We start from the raw sequence: 16,156 nt of genomic DNA, 5'->3' as shown, positions 1-16,156 counted from the left end.
ATCCTTCCGAATTGTCAGATACCCCTGTATGTTTAATTCCCAGTCTTGGCCACCCTGCAACCACGTTTCTGTAATGGCCACCAAATCATACCCATTTGTAATGATTTGTGCCGTCAATTCATTTACTTTATTTTGAATACTGCGTGCGTTTAGGTAGAGTGTTTTAATACTAGTTTTTAAACCATGATTTTTAGTTTTGACCCCTCCTGCAGCCCCTTTATATTCATAAATATTGTCCCTTCCTATCACCTTTTGGTTTACACTTACCTCAGTGCTGCTCTGCTCTGTTGCCTCCTGCCTTTTGCATTCTTTCTTGGGGTCCTGTTCATCTGAGCTCTCACCCACTCTAACTAGCTCAGAGCCCTCTCCTGGGTTCCGAATACTCCTCGCATTGAGGCACCGAGCTTTCAGGCTTGCTTTTTTATTACACTTTGACCCTTTAGAATTTTGCTGTATATTGGCCTTTTTTGGTTTTTGCCTTGGGTTTCTCTGCCCTCCACTTTTACTCATCTCCTTTCTGTCTTTTGCTTCTGTCTCCATTTTGTTTCCCTCTGTCTCCCTGCATTGGTTCCCATCCCCCTGCCATATTAGTTTAACTCCTCCCCAACAGCACTAGCAAACACTCCCCCTAGGACATTGGTTCCGGTCCTGCAGATCGTCCGGTTTGTACTGATCCCACCTCCCCCAAAACCGGTTCCAATGCCCCAGGAATTTGAATCCCTCCCTGCTGCACCACTGCTCAAGCCACGTATTCATCTGTGCTATCCTGCGATTCCTACTCTGACTAGCACGTGGCACTGGTTGCAATCCCGAGATTACTACTTTTGAGGTCCTACTTTTTAATTTAGCTCCTAGCTCCTTAAATTCGTCTCGTAAGACCTCATCCCTTTTTTTACCTATGTAGTTGGTACCAATGTGCACCACGACAACTGGCTGTTCTCCCTCCCTTTTCAGAATGTCCTGCACCCGCTCCGAGACATCCTTGACCCTTGCACCAGGGAGGCAACATACCATCCTGGAGTCGCGGTTGCGGCCGCAGAAACGCCTATCTATTCCCCTTACAATTGAATCCCCTATCACGATAGCTCTCCCACTCTTTTTCCTGCCCTCATGTGCAACAGAGCCAGCCACGGTGCCATGAACTTGGCTGCTGCTGCCCTCCCCTGATGAGTCATCCCCCTCAACAGTACTCAAAGCGGTGTATCTGTTTTGCAGGGGGATGACCACAGGGGACCCCTGCACTACCTTCCTTGCACTGTTCAACCTGCTGGTCTTCCATTCCCTATCTGGCTGTGGACCCTTCACCTGCGATAAGACCAACTCGCTGCACGTACTACTCACGTCATTCTCAGCATCGTGGATGCTCCAGAGTGAATCCACCCTCAGCTCCAAATCCACAACGCGGTCCGTCAGGAGCTGGAGGCGGATACACTTCCCGCACACGTAGTCATCAGGGACACCGGAAGTGTCCCTGAGTTCCCACATGGTACAGGAGGAGCATATCACGTGACCGAGCTCTCCTGTCATGACTTAACCCTTAGATTAACTTAAATTGGCGCTAACAATGTTAACAGGTTACTTACTGATATAAAAAAGAAAAAGAAAAGGTACTCGCCAATCACTTACCCCTTTGGTTATGACATTTCCTTTTGATTTCTTCCTACTTCTTTTTTGCTTTTTCTCCCGGCTGGAGCTGTGCAAGCTGGGCCTTTATAGGCCTCTCCACGCACCCCGGACTCGCACTGCTCGAACTGCCGCTCCTCCTCCAATGTTGGGCCTTTATAGGCCTCTCCACGCACCCCGGACTCACGCTGCTCGAACTGCCGCTCCTCCTCCAATGTTGGGCCTTTATAGGCCTCTCCACGCACCCAGGACTCGCGCTGCTCGAACTGGGCGGCCCCTTATTCTAAGTTCATGCCCTCTAGTTCTAGTCTCCCCCACCAGTGGAAACATTCTCTCTGCATCCACCTTGTCAAGCCCCCTCATAATCTTTACGTTTCAATAAGATCACCTCTCATTCCTTTGAATTCCAATGAGTAGAGGCCCAACCTACTCAACCTTTCCTCATAAGTCAACCCCCTCACCTCCGGAATCAACCTAGTAAATCTTCTATGAACTGCCTCCAAAGCAAGTATATCCTTTCGTAAATATGCAAACCATGACTGGACGCAGTATTCCAGGTGTGGCCTCACCAATACCCTGTATAACTGTAGCAAGACTTCCCTGCTTTTATACTCCATCCCCTTTGCAATCAAGGGCAAGATTCCATTGGCCTTCCTGGGCTGGCAGCCTCTGATTTAACCTGCTTTGCAGCTTTTACAGTGGACGGCCTGGTTTCCCCGGCTGGGCAGCTGAAGTGGGGAGAAGGTAAGTGCCTTCACAGCACTATTTGTGGGCTAATAGGGCAGGAATGCTTCTCCCTGCCCCCTAAGCTCCCCCACGTCAGATTTCCCCCCCCCCCCCCACATACAAAGGCCCCCGAGGTCGTGGATTGGACCTATCGGATCTACCTGGTCCTACAGCCTGCTCCGGAGTCCTCCTCGCCCAACTGGAAGCCAAGCCTGTCAATCAGGGCTGCCTTCCAGATATGGAACCTGTCGAGGACAAGACACACGCTGTGGAATTAAAACCCCACAGTTTTGCATCTGAAACTCCGGCCTCCCTACTAGTGTTAATATCCAGACTATCGTGTCCCTCTATGCCGAAGGCACTGTCGGTAACTTTATCAGCAGTCTGGAGTGAACATAGGTTTTTAAATTTTCAACAGTGCCATGGAAATTTTAAAAACAAAGTTTGAGACTTAAATTTAGCTAGATCTAAACAGAAAATAGCACTAACGATAATATCTTGCAACCATTTTTGAAAAGGTTGTGGCAACACTGAAATTCAATTCTAGTGCAATGCACTGAACATATTGTTTTCCATGTGCAGTCTGAGTTGACTAAGCAGCAGAATCATTTCAAGATCGAGCTGAAACTACTTGAGGATGAGCTTCTTACCCATTTGTCCGCTGCTGAGGGAAACTTCCTTGGTGACACGGAGCTGGTGGAAAAACTAGAAACAACAAAGCTAACTGCAGCAGAGATTGAGCAAAAGGTAAAACAATGTACTCTCATTATCGACGTTTTTGGGGACCTGTTGCATTGCAAAAATTGTATTCTGAATCCTAAAGTCTATAGCATTCCTCGAGTTCAGCTGTCTGCACATGCGGAAAGGACCAATTGTTATAATGGTACTGAATTCTCACGACAGCAGATATTGGTCTGAAAATCCTCAAGACCCCAGCAGAAGTTGGGTGTAAAAGACCCGGTGAATTTGCAGATTCAGGCGGGACATGGAAACGTTGGGATATAAATTCATCTGGCTCAGTACTGTAAAATGCACTGTAGCGAATCTGCAGCTTGGTTTAGATTCCACTTAATTTTCTTGTCCATTAAAGGACTTTCCAGCACCGGGGCGGTTCAATACTTTGAATTACATTGGCGAGTGCTGGCCCCACAAGGGATGCATTTGGTGCTTCTGCCGTAGTAGCAGGACTAGAAAGTCTGGTGGAAGGGGCTTTTATGCCATGTAATATTTGATATACCTTTGTAACAGGCCCACCTTAAATGCTGCTTTTCTAGACTAGAGCTTAAAGAAGTAGTTTTCTGACTTTGCACACTTGAGGTAGGCTTTGAGAAGACTGCTTATGGTAGAGAGAACAGTAGCAAGTGAGAGGGGCTCGGAAAATAATTCCAATAGTATCTAGTATCTGATCCAGGGGATTTGTTAGTTTTAATTTACCAAGTACCTCTGCAATACTTTATTCAACAACTTCAAGGATCCTTGCTGCAGCACAAGTGGGTGCCTCCTGGAGATCAGGAGGGAAAGAAAATGTGGGTGTAGTTGTATTAGTCTTATTGAGTAATTCATTGGGAATCTGTTGTTGTACAGGTGAGTGAAGCAAGGGAGAACGAATTGAAGATCAACGAGGCACGTGAACGCTATCGGCCAACTGCAGCAAAAGCTTCTCTGCTTTACTTCATCATCAATGATCTCAGAAAAATTAATCCCATTTACCAATTCTCACTCAAGGTAATAAATTACGCACAAAATTAAATTAATCACTTCCCACAGGGAAATTGGAGAATGAATCATCTTGGGAGTCTTGGGCAGCTTCAAATGACCAGCTACAAAAGAGCCCTGGTAGAAGTATTAAAATGAGGCAAGAAACGGCATGGGAAAATGTGTTTTTTTTGTTAAATGGGGAGGGGGGGTCAATAAATATGTATGTTTCTCTTTTCAACATGATTTTAACAGTATTAAATATATTTGGGATTCTCTATTCCTGAATCTGGTTTCGTTAGCAGCAGAAACATTACCAACTGTATTAAATTGAAATAGATATGGACACCTTAGGTTTATGTTTCATTAGAAGCAGGACCTTGCTCCTGCTATACCATCAAGGTTGCCATTTTTAATGGAGGCAAATAACTAAATTGTAGACAAACCTACTTCCAAATGGTGGCAGGCAGCACAGGGCTGACTTTATGAATTTGTGCTCGCATCAGGGAGCCTCATTCATTGAGAACATATATCAGGAAATCATTCCTTCCATTAACTTTAATGGACAGAAAATCACGGCAAGCATGCTTACAATTTGTCTATATTGCATTTTCCATGTGGGAGCATGCATTCATAAAATCACCCCTCAGAGGCTCATCATTTTGCCTTATCTGGAGACAAAAAAGAGGTACAACAGAATCAGAGGTTGAGGGGTTAATGGATTGATTCCACATTTTGTTAAGAATTGCAAAATGAATTATAATTGAGATTTAAAAAAATAATAACCTTTGATTAGCAGTGCTGTACCATGAAGAAGAATGGAGTATTGACCATGTGCTGTCTCACAGGAAGAAAGAGAAAATCAGAGGAAAGGACATACGAAGCTGTTCTCCCCGCATCTCTAAGGTGCCAGATAGAGTGGCAATCACATTAATGCCAGTTGCGTAACTGCCTTTTTTAATTTTCTTTAGGCCTTTAACATTGTATTTCATAAAGCTATTGAACGGACAGTACAGTCAGAGGATCTGAAGGAGCGAGTAGCAAATCTTATGGACTGCATCACCTACTCTGTGTTTCTCTATACTAGCAGAGGTCTCTTCGAAAGGGACAAGGTCGTATTTATTTCTCTCTCAACTTTCCAGGTGTGTAATTCTTTTCAGTGCAGGTTAACTCTGGTGCAGTCATTCCTGGTGTTCTTTGCTTGCTTCACTACATTTCCAGCATAATGTATAACTAGTAGGTGTTGCAGTCCACCATCCAACAGCAGGCTAGTTTATCAAAACTCTTGGGTCTTCATTAATGACACATTTATCGGAATATCTAAACAGTAGTGTTAATTGTGCAATCATTTGCTCCCATTGATGTTGCTAATGAGATTGCTGTATAATCAGTCAGTACTTTATATTCTCTTTTGTTTGTCAACATCAATTTCTTATTTGCAAGTAGGAAATTCTGGATGACATTGGTCCTTTAATACATTTTTACCAACAGAGAATCAAACTTTCTGAATAAATCTCAACAAATTATTTTTGTGCTGCAAAGTTCTGTTTGCCAGCAGAAAGCTGTGAATGGAAAGCTGGGTCTGATAAACATATGGTACGCTGCATTGAAAACTATTTGGAATCTGTTGAAATTGGAACTTGATTGCAACAAATATGTTATGAGACCATTTTCCTACTGCAATTTCCAATAATTAAACATTTAATCTTGACAGATTGTTGGCAGAAATCATCCAGCTTGAAATTAATTTTACATGATGGTCCTATTCCCATTCTGAATATCATGGTGGTAGTGACACAAGATCGTCCCAAGTGCTGTGAAGATTGTGCCATTGCAGAGTCCCACAAGCAGAAATTCTCTGAACATTTTCAATTTTATAATTGTGTAATGCCATTTACATTTTTCATATTGAAATGTTCAACCCTAAACCATTTTTGAAAAGATCAGTAGAGTGCCACTTAAGAAACAGGCAAACATCCTGCATTTTGCGCATGGAGTTCATGCACTTAAAAAATGTCTAAAATTTTATCAACCAGTGTGACTCACAAATTGGTGTGACCAGAATGTAAACAAGGGCTCTGAAATTTTGCGAGGGTTCTCCCAGTCCCCGAACTCTGGGAGGAGATTGGCGGGACCTCCTGAAAAACAGCGAAGATCTTGTATAACCTGGAATTTCAGGGCCAAGTTATCTTAGTAACAAAGAATATAAAAGTTGCCAGAATAGTCTCATTGAAAATTATCCTGCAATTAATATTTTTATTCTCTTTATCCTGTTGTTCCTTCCATTATCTTCACTTTAACCCCTCTCTTATTTAACAATACAGACAATTTCCAACATTTCTGCCCTTACATTGCCATCAAAAGACTCTTTTTCTGCCTCATGTACTAAGATGCATTATTTTGGAACTTCTATCATATGTTGGGTCGGTGTATAGAATAAAATAATAAATATTCATCATGCCATGATATGACCAATATGAAGCATATTCTCTCATTTTAATTTGGTAGTGATTCCTTTAATTTAGTCACAATACATAGGGGGGTCATTTTGACTTTATGCGATAGTGATGAGTGATAGCAAATTGGCAAAATAAATTAGTGGAAGCAAAAATCCTGAAAGATGTAAAATGGGTTGCCAATTGGCTATCACATGTTTTACACTATTGCACAAAGGCAAAATTACCCCCAAAGAATTAAAAACAAGCTGCATTCATAAATCATGTCCACAAATGATCTCGATACAGAGTTGCAAGGACTGTTAATTACATTGGTCTCTGAGGACATCGTTTGAGTAAGGAACCAATCCATACAATTCAAAGAAAAGAACTGATTTGTTCAGTTATGTGCATGGCTGCTAGCTGTTTCTTAATTTAGAAATTAATAAATAAAATCCAAGGAGCCCTGAGAAGTATTTTGGGAGTACATAAATAGCCTGCAATGTTCAAAACAGAGAGAGTGATCGGTTTGGAACTGCAAAGCGGCCAGATTAGTTAGCTCACATAGTTGATAAAATTATAGTTCAGCATTGAACCTTTGTTTTCCTATTTGAGGAGCTAATACAGTTTAGCATCTATTATATATTTTTTTTACTGTTATTCACTTTTTCATCTCAATAAAAAATTTGGATAGTTAAAGCTTATTACACGGTCTGTTTTTAGTGTTACTTTGCCAATTTCAAAGATAAGTAGAGTCTTGTAGCGCTTTAGGATAGATCCCAGCAACTAAAGAAAGTTTTTTTGCTATTCTGGACGTGCTATCAAAAACTTACCTAGATATCAGACCTAGTGAAGATTTCCTGATGCTATTGGAAACTAAGACTCATTCGTGAGATGTTATCTAGCATATGCAAGAAAGATAGGAAAGACCCCCAAACATAACATTTTAAATTGTTTTACTTTCCAGATCCTATTGATGAACAATGAAATAGATCAGGAGGAGCTAGACTTTTTCCTGAGATTCACTGTTGAGCAAAAATACAAAAGTCCTGTTGATTTTCTCTCCACTCAATCTTGGAGCGCCATCAAGGTAATTTTAGCATTATATTCTTTTTTCCTCACACCTCTGCGAAGCACCTCAGGATCTTTTCTCCAGTGCAATACTGAGAGAGTGTTGCACTGTTGGAGAGTGCCGTCTTTCGGATGAGACGATAAACCAAGGCCCCAACTGCTCTCTCAGGTGGACGTAACCAATAAGGGAATTAAGGGTTACGGGGAGCGGGCGGGTAAGTGGAGCTGAGTCCACGGCCAGATCAGCCATGATCTTATTGAATGGCGGAGCAGGCTCGAGGGGCTAGATGGCCTACTCCTGTTCCTAATTCTTATGTTCTTTTGTTCTTATGTAAAAGATCCTATGGCACTATTTCGAAGAAGAGCTGGGAAGCTATTCCCTGTGTCCTCACCAATATTTATCGAAGTAACTATTTGTACTGCACTTTTCTTTGACAGACAGGTGTCCGTCCAACACCAACCCCCCTGCCCATACTGCACTTTTTTGACCAACAGGCGATAAACCCTACCCCTGTCAAGCCCCTCCCCTCCCCCGGCCCAAATCATTCCCTCTACGTGGTGCCGAAAAGCAAGAGCTGAAGCCCAAGACTCTGCTGATTCCTTTGCCGATGCGCTCCCTCCCCCCGCTCCAGGACTCGCTCTCTCGCCAACTTGCTCCCTCACCAACTCGCTCCCTCGGGCATGGGCCCGAGAGCGGCTGGCGGTCCTGGGCCCTAGAGCGGCCGACGTGGGGCCAATAGTGGCCGGCGTGGGGCCAAGTGACGGTCCTGAGCCCGATAACGAGAGCGGCGGGGAGAGAGATAGGCTGGAGGGGGGGTGAGAGCGAGAGAGGCTGGAGGGGGGGTGAGAGCGAGAGAGGCTGGAGGGGGGGGGAGAGCGAGAGAGGCTGGAGGAGGGGGAGAGCGAGAGAGGCTGGGGGGGGGGAGAGCGAGAGAGGCTGGGGGGGAGGAGAGCGAGAGAGGCTGGAGGGGGGGAGAGTGAGAGAGGCTGGGGGGTAGGGGGTAGAGTGAGAGAGGCTGGGGGGGAGGGGGGAGTGAGAGAGGCTGGGGAGGAGAGCGAGATGCTGGAGGGGGAGACAAGAGAGAGGCAGGGGGAGCAGAGCGAGAGAGAGAGCTGGAGGTGGAGAGTAAGAGAGAGGTTGGGGGCGAGAGCGAGAGAGACGCTGGGGTGGAGAGAGGCTGGGGGTGAGAGAGAGAGGCTGGGGGTGGGGGAGAGAGAGAGGCTGGAGGGGAAGAGCGAGAGAGGCTGGGGGGGTAGAGAGAGAGAGGCTAGGGAAGGAGAGAGGCTGGGGGGGTGGGGTGGTGCGGGGAGAGCGAGAGAGGCTGCGGGGGTAGAATAAGAGGCTGAGGGGGGAGAGAGACATGGAGAGGTGGGAGGGATCGGAGGGGAGAGAGGGAACTCAGGGAAGACGGATCATGTTCTTCCAACCCCCTGCAAGGGACATCGTTGGAGTGAATGATATGCAGAAGTTACAACACTGTCACTATTCACTTCGTACCCAATAAACCTGTTAACAATCCATACACAACGCCCCATCTATGGTGGGGGCGGGGGGGGAGAAGGATGCACTTGCGCTGGGGTAAGACACCGGCTGGGGGAGGGATGTACTTGGACTAGGGTAAGGCACTTTGGCTGGGAGAGGCATGCACGGACTGGGATAAAGTACTTTGGCTGGGGGAGGGATGTACTTGGACTGGGGTACGGGACTTTGGCTTGCCCTTGCTGTCTACTGGGGAGCTCTGTCTTCTGTCGCTTCAGGAAGTCAAAGTGGATCGAGTTACAATTTGCAAATTCAGTGAGACCTTGCGATGGGTGGTTCCAGTGACACATTCCTGTGAAACTTCAGGGTGTGGCTTATCCTCCAAAGGGACCAATCAGAAACAAAACGTGGAGTACGTTGGACATTTTGGCAGTACAAATAAGCACATCCAATATTTATCCCTCAATCAGCATCACTAAAACAGATTATCTAGTCATTATCATATTGCTGTTTGTGGGAGCTTCCAATGTGCAAATTGGCTGTCATGTTTCCTATATTGCAGCAATGACTACACTTTAAAAAGTAGTTACTTCGCTGTAAACGCTTTGGGATGTCCTGTGGTCATGAAAGGCACTATATAAATGCAAGTCTGTCTGTCTATTTTTTGAGCCCTGCATAAATACAAATGCAAGTTGCTGTATATCTCCTCCTTATTCGAATCAAATTCAGCTCATGTCCAGTTGGCATACTAAATTACTATTAAGACAATTTTAGTGCTATCAAGCGGCACTTACTCACCAATAACCTGCTCACTGATGCTCAGTTTGGGTTCCGCCAGGACCACTCAGCTCCAGCCCTCATTACAGCCTTGGTCCAAACATGGACAAAAGAGCTGAATTCCAGAGGAGAGGTGAGAGTGACTGCCCTTGACATTATGCTAGCGTTTGACTGAGTGTGGCATCAAGGAGCCCTAGTAAAACTGAAGTCAATGGGAATCAGGGGTAAAACTCTCCTGGCTGGAGTAATACCAAGCACAAAGGAAGACGGTTGTGATGGTTGGAGGTCAATCATCTCAGCCTCAGGATATCGCTGCAGGTGTTCCTCAGGGAAAGTGTCATAGCCCCAACCATCTTCAGCTGCCTCATCAATGAGCTTCCCTCCATCATAAGATCAGAAGTGGGGATGTTCGCTGCTGATTGCACAGTGTTCAGTTCCATTCACAACTCCTCAGAAAATTAAGCAGTCCATGCCCGCATGCAGCAAGACCTGGACCACATTCAGGTTTGGGCTGATAAGTGGCCAGTAACATTCCCGCCACACTAGTGCCAGACAATGACCATCTCCAACAAGAGAGGGTCTAACCACCTCTCCTTGACATTCAATGGCATTACCATCGCTAAATCTCCACCATTAACATCCTGGGGGTCACCATTGACCAGAAACTTAACTGGACCAGCCACATAAATACTGTGGCAACAAGAGCAGGACAGAGAATGGGTATTCTGTAGCAAATTTCACCTCCTTGCTCCCCAAAGCCTTTCCATCGTCTGCAAGGCACAATTCAGGAGTATGATGGAATTCTGTTCTGGCCTGGATGAGTGCAGCTCCAACAACGCTCAAGAGGCTCACATCATCCAGGACAAAGCAGCTTGTTTGATTGGCACCTCATCCACCACCTTAAATATTCATTCCCTCCACCACTGGCATACCTTGGCTGCAGTGTGCACCATCTACAAGATGGACTGCAACAACTTGCCAAGCTTCTTCAGCAGCACCTCCGAAACCCGCAATCTCTACCACCTAGAAGGACAAGGACAGCAGGTGCATGGGAACACCACCACCTCCAAGTTCCCTTCCAAGTTATACACCATCCTGACTTGGAAGTATTTCGCCGTTCCTTCATTGTCGCTGAGTCAAAATCGTTGAACTCGCACCCGAACGGCACTGTGAGAGTACCTTCACCACATGGACTGCAGTGGTTCAAGAAGGCTGCTCACCACCACCTTCTCGAGGGCAATTAGGGATGGGCAATAAATGCTGGACTTGCCAGTGCCGCCCACATCCCATGAACGAATAAAAAAACAACGGAGTGACTCCTGCCAACGAACTGGAAGCTGCACAGAAGCATTCTGCACATAACTGTCGGGTCCCAAATGGAAAAAATAACATTCACTACAACAGATCGAAGTGCTCTTGCTTCCTGGCTTTTTCACCAGCCCGCTCCTTTCCCGGCTTTCTGATCAGCCCGCACCCTTAATGGCTTTTTAAAATTTTCCCAGCTTTCTCAACAACCCATCTCCCTTCCCGGCTCTTTAAAAAATATTTTAATGAACCCACTTCTATGACTAACCAGCAGCGCGCATGCGCAGACCTCTTCCAGTTCGATGCCAGCAGTCGCGTCCTAAAAAAAAAATAATCTACCACGGTCTTAACTCCATGCCTCCTACTATTATTCTTTGAAAGAAAGGCAGATTGTGCTAAATTTTGGACAGAGCACTTTGGCATAAACCATTGCTTGGGTCCAGCGAGGAGAAGAAAATTGGGCAGGGAAGACCACATGCCCGTAATGGAGCTTACCCAATCTTCTCTTCCATGTAAAATGTGCTATTTCAAGAGGAATTCACCCTTTATTGTGGCGACAGTACATTTCTCCAGCAGATCTGCACTAGAATATTCCTCATTTATTTCTCATCGACATGCTGCTCTTTGGTGACATCATCCAAAATCACAATGTCAGGTTCCACATGTACGCTGACGATACCCAGCTCTACCTCAAAACCTGCACTGTTTCTGATTAGTCACGCTGCTTGTCCAACATCCGATACTAGCAGACATTTCCTCCAACTAAATATTGGAAAGACCAAAGCCATTGTCTCTGTTCTCTAGCCACCAATTCTATCCCTTCCCTAATCACTGACTCCATCCCCTCCCTGACCACCGACTCTATCCCCTCCCTGACCACCAACTCCATCCCCTCCCTGACCACTGTCGGAGGCTGAACCAGACTCTTCGCAACCTCGGCATCCTATTTGATTCTGTGTTGGGCTTCCGACCCCACATGCTCTCCATTAACAAGACCGTCTATTTCCAGCTTTGTAATAATTAATGCCTGTCTCCATCCCTGCCTCACGCCCATCTGCTGTTGAAATCCACATCAATGCTTTTGAAACCTGCAATGCTCTCCTGGCCGGCCTCCCATCTTTCACCCTCCATAAACATGAGCTCATTCAAAACATTGCTGCCCGTATTCTAACTCGCTCCAAGTCCCATTCACCATCACCCCTGTGCTCGCTGATCATAACATTTAAAATTCTCATTCTTATGTTCAAATCCCTCCATGGCCTCGCCACTCTCTATCTCTGTAACCTCGTCCAGTCCTATATCCCTCCTAGAACTCTGTGTTCCTCCAATTCTGGCCCTTTGTGCATCCCCAATTTCCTCCGTCCCACCATTGGCAGTTCTGCCTCCAGCTGTCCGTACCATAAGTTCTGGAATTCCCTCCCTAAACCCCTCCTCCTCTTCACCTCTTTCATTCTTTAAGATGCTCCTTAAAACCTACGGCATTGATCAAGCTTTTAGTGATCTATTCTAATATCTTCTTATTTGGCTTGAGATACCGCTCCTGTGAAGCAATGTGACCAATGTCCCACTCTACAGCTCCCATGCAGCCAGCTCATCAGCTTTTAAATAGGAAAAACTGAGCAGGTGTGGTATTTTGAAGGAGCCGCACACCCAAAACAATTAAAGGGAACATTGTTTGAGATGTTTTACCATGTTAAATGGACTAGATAAATGCACATTGTTGTTGAATAGGGAAAAAGAGCACATAAAAGCACAGTTGTTAGAAGAGCATTAATGATGAACTGAAAGAGGAATTATGAAGAAGGATCTTGCATATTCCAGTACTCCTTTTCCCATGAGGGGTATAAAATTAGTAAAATAAAAATAATGCAATGTGTGCTTTTGAATGTTTTTAGACGATGGCAATGATGGATGAGTTCCGTGGATTAGACAGAGACATTGAAGGCTCAGCCAAACGCTGGAAGAAGTTTGTTGAATCAGAGTGCCCTGAGAATGAGAAGTTTCCTCAGGAATGGAAAAAGAAAAGCTCCCTTCAGAAACTTATTATGCTCAGAGCTTTGCGGCCTGACAGGATGACATATGCAGTGAGGTAATTGCATCAAATTGTGTAAAGAATATGTGTAGTGATGTGAGGGTGCAGTTGCAAGGCTTTTTTAGACATGCAACGCCATCTTCAAACTAATGCATCACTAGAGGTCTGCGCTGTTGAACATTATTGATTTTCACTGAAAAATTAGCCCATGATATCTTTTTCTGATATATATCTGATTTTTCGCCCTTTTTGGCATGTTATTATCTTTGCAATTCCAGGTTTTAAATAGATTTTATTTGGATTTGAGCCACAAGTGCTGGTTCTTCTGTCCCTAAAACCCACTCTTTGATGTTTAAGTGTCGATGGGGGTGGGGGGGTTAAAGTCATTGATTGCATCCGGAGACCGGCTCCAACGAGCCAACTTCCGGGTTTAACTCGGGCAGTTTCAGCTGCTTGCACATAAACCTCTCCAGAGAGGCAGGTTAGTGATTTGAATATGTAAATGCATGGACTGCAGCAATATTTTAGCCTGCATTTAAATTTAGCGGTGCATACATGGGTTTCCCGGGCTTCCTGAAACTCGCCATTGAAACCAAGGCGAGGAGAGAATGGCAATTTATGGGGCTCATTAAAAGTCAAGCAAATACAGCAATAAATAGTCAGTGCTCACAGTTGCTTTCTTACCTATCACTGGGAAAGGGCTTGTTCAGAGTACTTGTGAGAGATTAATTTCTGCACTTTGAAGGTATTGAGACTCAAGATCAGGATTAGTAATGCTGTGGCTGCCTCGGATAACGAACTAGCTGGCCAACAGTAGTAGCAACAGCATGCTTTGGAGAGAGCAGCAGAGGGTGGAGCAGCAGAGGGGTCAAGCTCGCAGGAGGCACTACCCGTGTAACAGGGTGTACAGGCAGAGGTTAGCTTCCTTGATCTCTTGGAAGAGCAGTGCTTTTGGAGGCTGAGGTTGTCACATCAGGTGGTGGCAGACATTTGCAGTCTCCAAGAAAGAAGACCTGCTCCCTGCTGGACCTGTGGCCACGCATTACCAGTGGTTGTGAAAGTGACCACCGCCCTCAGCTTTTTTGCCTACCGATCCTTCCAGGGCGCTGCTGGAGCCATATTCAGAATCTCTCTGCCGACTGCACATACATGTATGAGGAAGGTCACTGATGGGTTGTTTGCCAGCAATGATGTCAATTTCCTACAGTACACCAGTGACTACATTTCAAAAAGTACTTCATTGGCCGTAAAGCGCTTTGAGACATCCTGTGGTCATAAAAGGCTCTATATAAATGCAAGTCTTTCTTTCTGTGATGAAGCTAGTCAGAATGGGCACTTGGGTTTATGGCACTGACTGGCTTCACACAGGTGCAGGGCATTATCGACTGCACATACGTGGCAATCCGCACACCCATCAGATCAGCCAGACGTATTCGTAACCTGTATGGGGTTCCATTCCATAAATATGCAGCTGCTGTGTAACCACAAGAACAGGTGTGCGCTAGATTCCCGACCTTTGGCAGTCCAAGCTCCCCGACCTCTTTGGAATGATGAAACCCGTGAGAAACCCAACCCAATGAAGCCTAAGAGTGATACAGTGAAAGCCATATGACAATCAGATGTATCATTGAGCAAGCAATCGACAAGCTTAAGATGTGCTTCAGGTATCTGGACAGATCTGGAGGTGCCCTTCAGTACTTCTAGCTATGGTCTCCAGAATGACCATGGTGTGCTGCGCTCGGCACAACATTGTGGAGCAGTTAGAATTGGCGTTTAAAGAGGTACAAGGTGCTGAGCACACATCGTTTGCGGATGAATCTGAGGAGGAGAAAGATGATGGCAACCCCAACACAGCGCCAGCCACCCACATTGCTGCCCAGGCTGGCAGGGATTCTCATAGTTGAAAGGTTCAATTAGTTACCACCACTGGAACGGTGCAAAAATCACAGTCGACAGCCACTCTTCACCCCTCGACCCCCAATCCCCACTGACACAAAGCCGTCCTTTAATCAGCCAACCATCTAATGCACATTCTCCCCATTGATCCTGGTTAATTCTTGTCTTCCTATTCATCAACAAGCAAGTGTAAAGGTGAGTTGCCACCCGACAACCAAGAATGGGCACCATGGAAAAGTGGTGCAAAGTAATCCATTTTATGTGATTCTACTAAACAACGGAATTTTAACAACATAACATTTTCTCATACATCCATGTGCATACCCTTGTGAACTACAAATCTTTACTCTTCCTTTTCCTACTGCTTCTGCATGGGGAAACCCCTGTGGCTTGAGCAGTGGAAGAAGCAGGCTGCTTAGATCCCTGCTGTAATTGTTGAGATACACTTGGCCAACGACTTCTGGGTGTTGAAGCCGTGAGAGCCCCGCTATTGACTGCTCCACCTGCACCTGTGTAGGGGCAGACGCCCATTGGGAGAGGAGGCAGCAAGTCGGGTACTGTCGGGGAGGGGGGAACAACAGGTGAGAAGTGGAAGCTTTGAATGGAATACCTACTTCAATGTCCCTTTTTGTCATCATCCCTCTCATGGGCCAGCTGTACTCCACTCCTGCCATTCTGCTGGAGAGCAGCTTGGTGCAGATCGATGACATGCTGTAAGGCTAAGGTATCTGTCATCCTATTTAAGATGCCAGACATGTGGACACCCAGAGTCTGCACAGACATGGTCAAGGCCTGCATGGACTCATTATATTGCCGTGATTGATGTTCCACAAAGTTGGTCACTCTATCCATGGAAGAAGACATCCTCACAATGCCTTGCTGGATCAGTCCACTCATGCTTGAGGTGAACTCCTCCATTTTCCCTGCAATCGTGGACAGTGTGTGTGGAAGGCCTACCAGTACGTTGCAGATTCTCTGCTGCCCTCAATGATTATCCTTTTCATCGATTGCCCCTGGGGTACAGCAGCTGCGTCCAGCGGACCAGAACTTGGAGAGGTTAACACGCCTCCACATACATCCCTGCCACCACTGTGCGTTCTTACTCACTTGTGAATT

At 45.7% G+C, this 16,156-nt stretch overlaps 1 protein-coding gene across 3 annotated transcripts in view; it reads left to right on the top strand.

Annotated features, from left to right (window-relative positions):
* LOC139264459 (dynein axonemal heavy chain 11-like) overlaps nucleotides 1–16,156 on the top strand; it is a 679,414-nt gene that overhangs the window by 563,846 nt on the left and 99,412 nt on the right. For all 3 annotated transcript variants that reach the window (XM_070880970.1, XM_070880972.1, XM_070880971.1), the window contains 5 exons: nucleotides 2,932–3,096; nucleotides 3,934–4,074; nucleotides 5,016–5,186; nucleotides 7,447–7,569; nucleotides 13,008–13,201. In XM_070880970.1, the coding sequence (XP_070737071.1) occupies nucleotides 2,932–3,096; nucleotides 3,934–4,074; nucleotides 5,016–5,186; nucleotides 7,447–7,569; nucleotides 13,008–13,201 (794 nt within the window). The remainder of the gene's footprint in view (nucleotides 1–2,931; nucleotides 3,097–3,933; nucleotides 4,075–5,015; nucleotides 5,187–7,446; nucleotides 7,570–13,007; nucleotides 13,202–16,156) is intronic.

The sequence above is a fragment of the Pristiophorus japonicus genome, chromosome 5 (assembly GCF_044704955.1).
Source record: "Pristiophorus japonicus isolate sPriJap1 chromosome 5, sPriJap1.hap1, whole genome shotgun sequence".
Lineage (NCBI taxonomy): Eukaryota > Metazoa > Chordata > Chondrichthyes > Pristiophoridae > Pristiophorus > Pristiophorus japonicus.
Note: the sequence above shows the minus strand (reverse complement) of the source record. Positions and strands in the feature narration are given on the sequence as shown.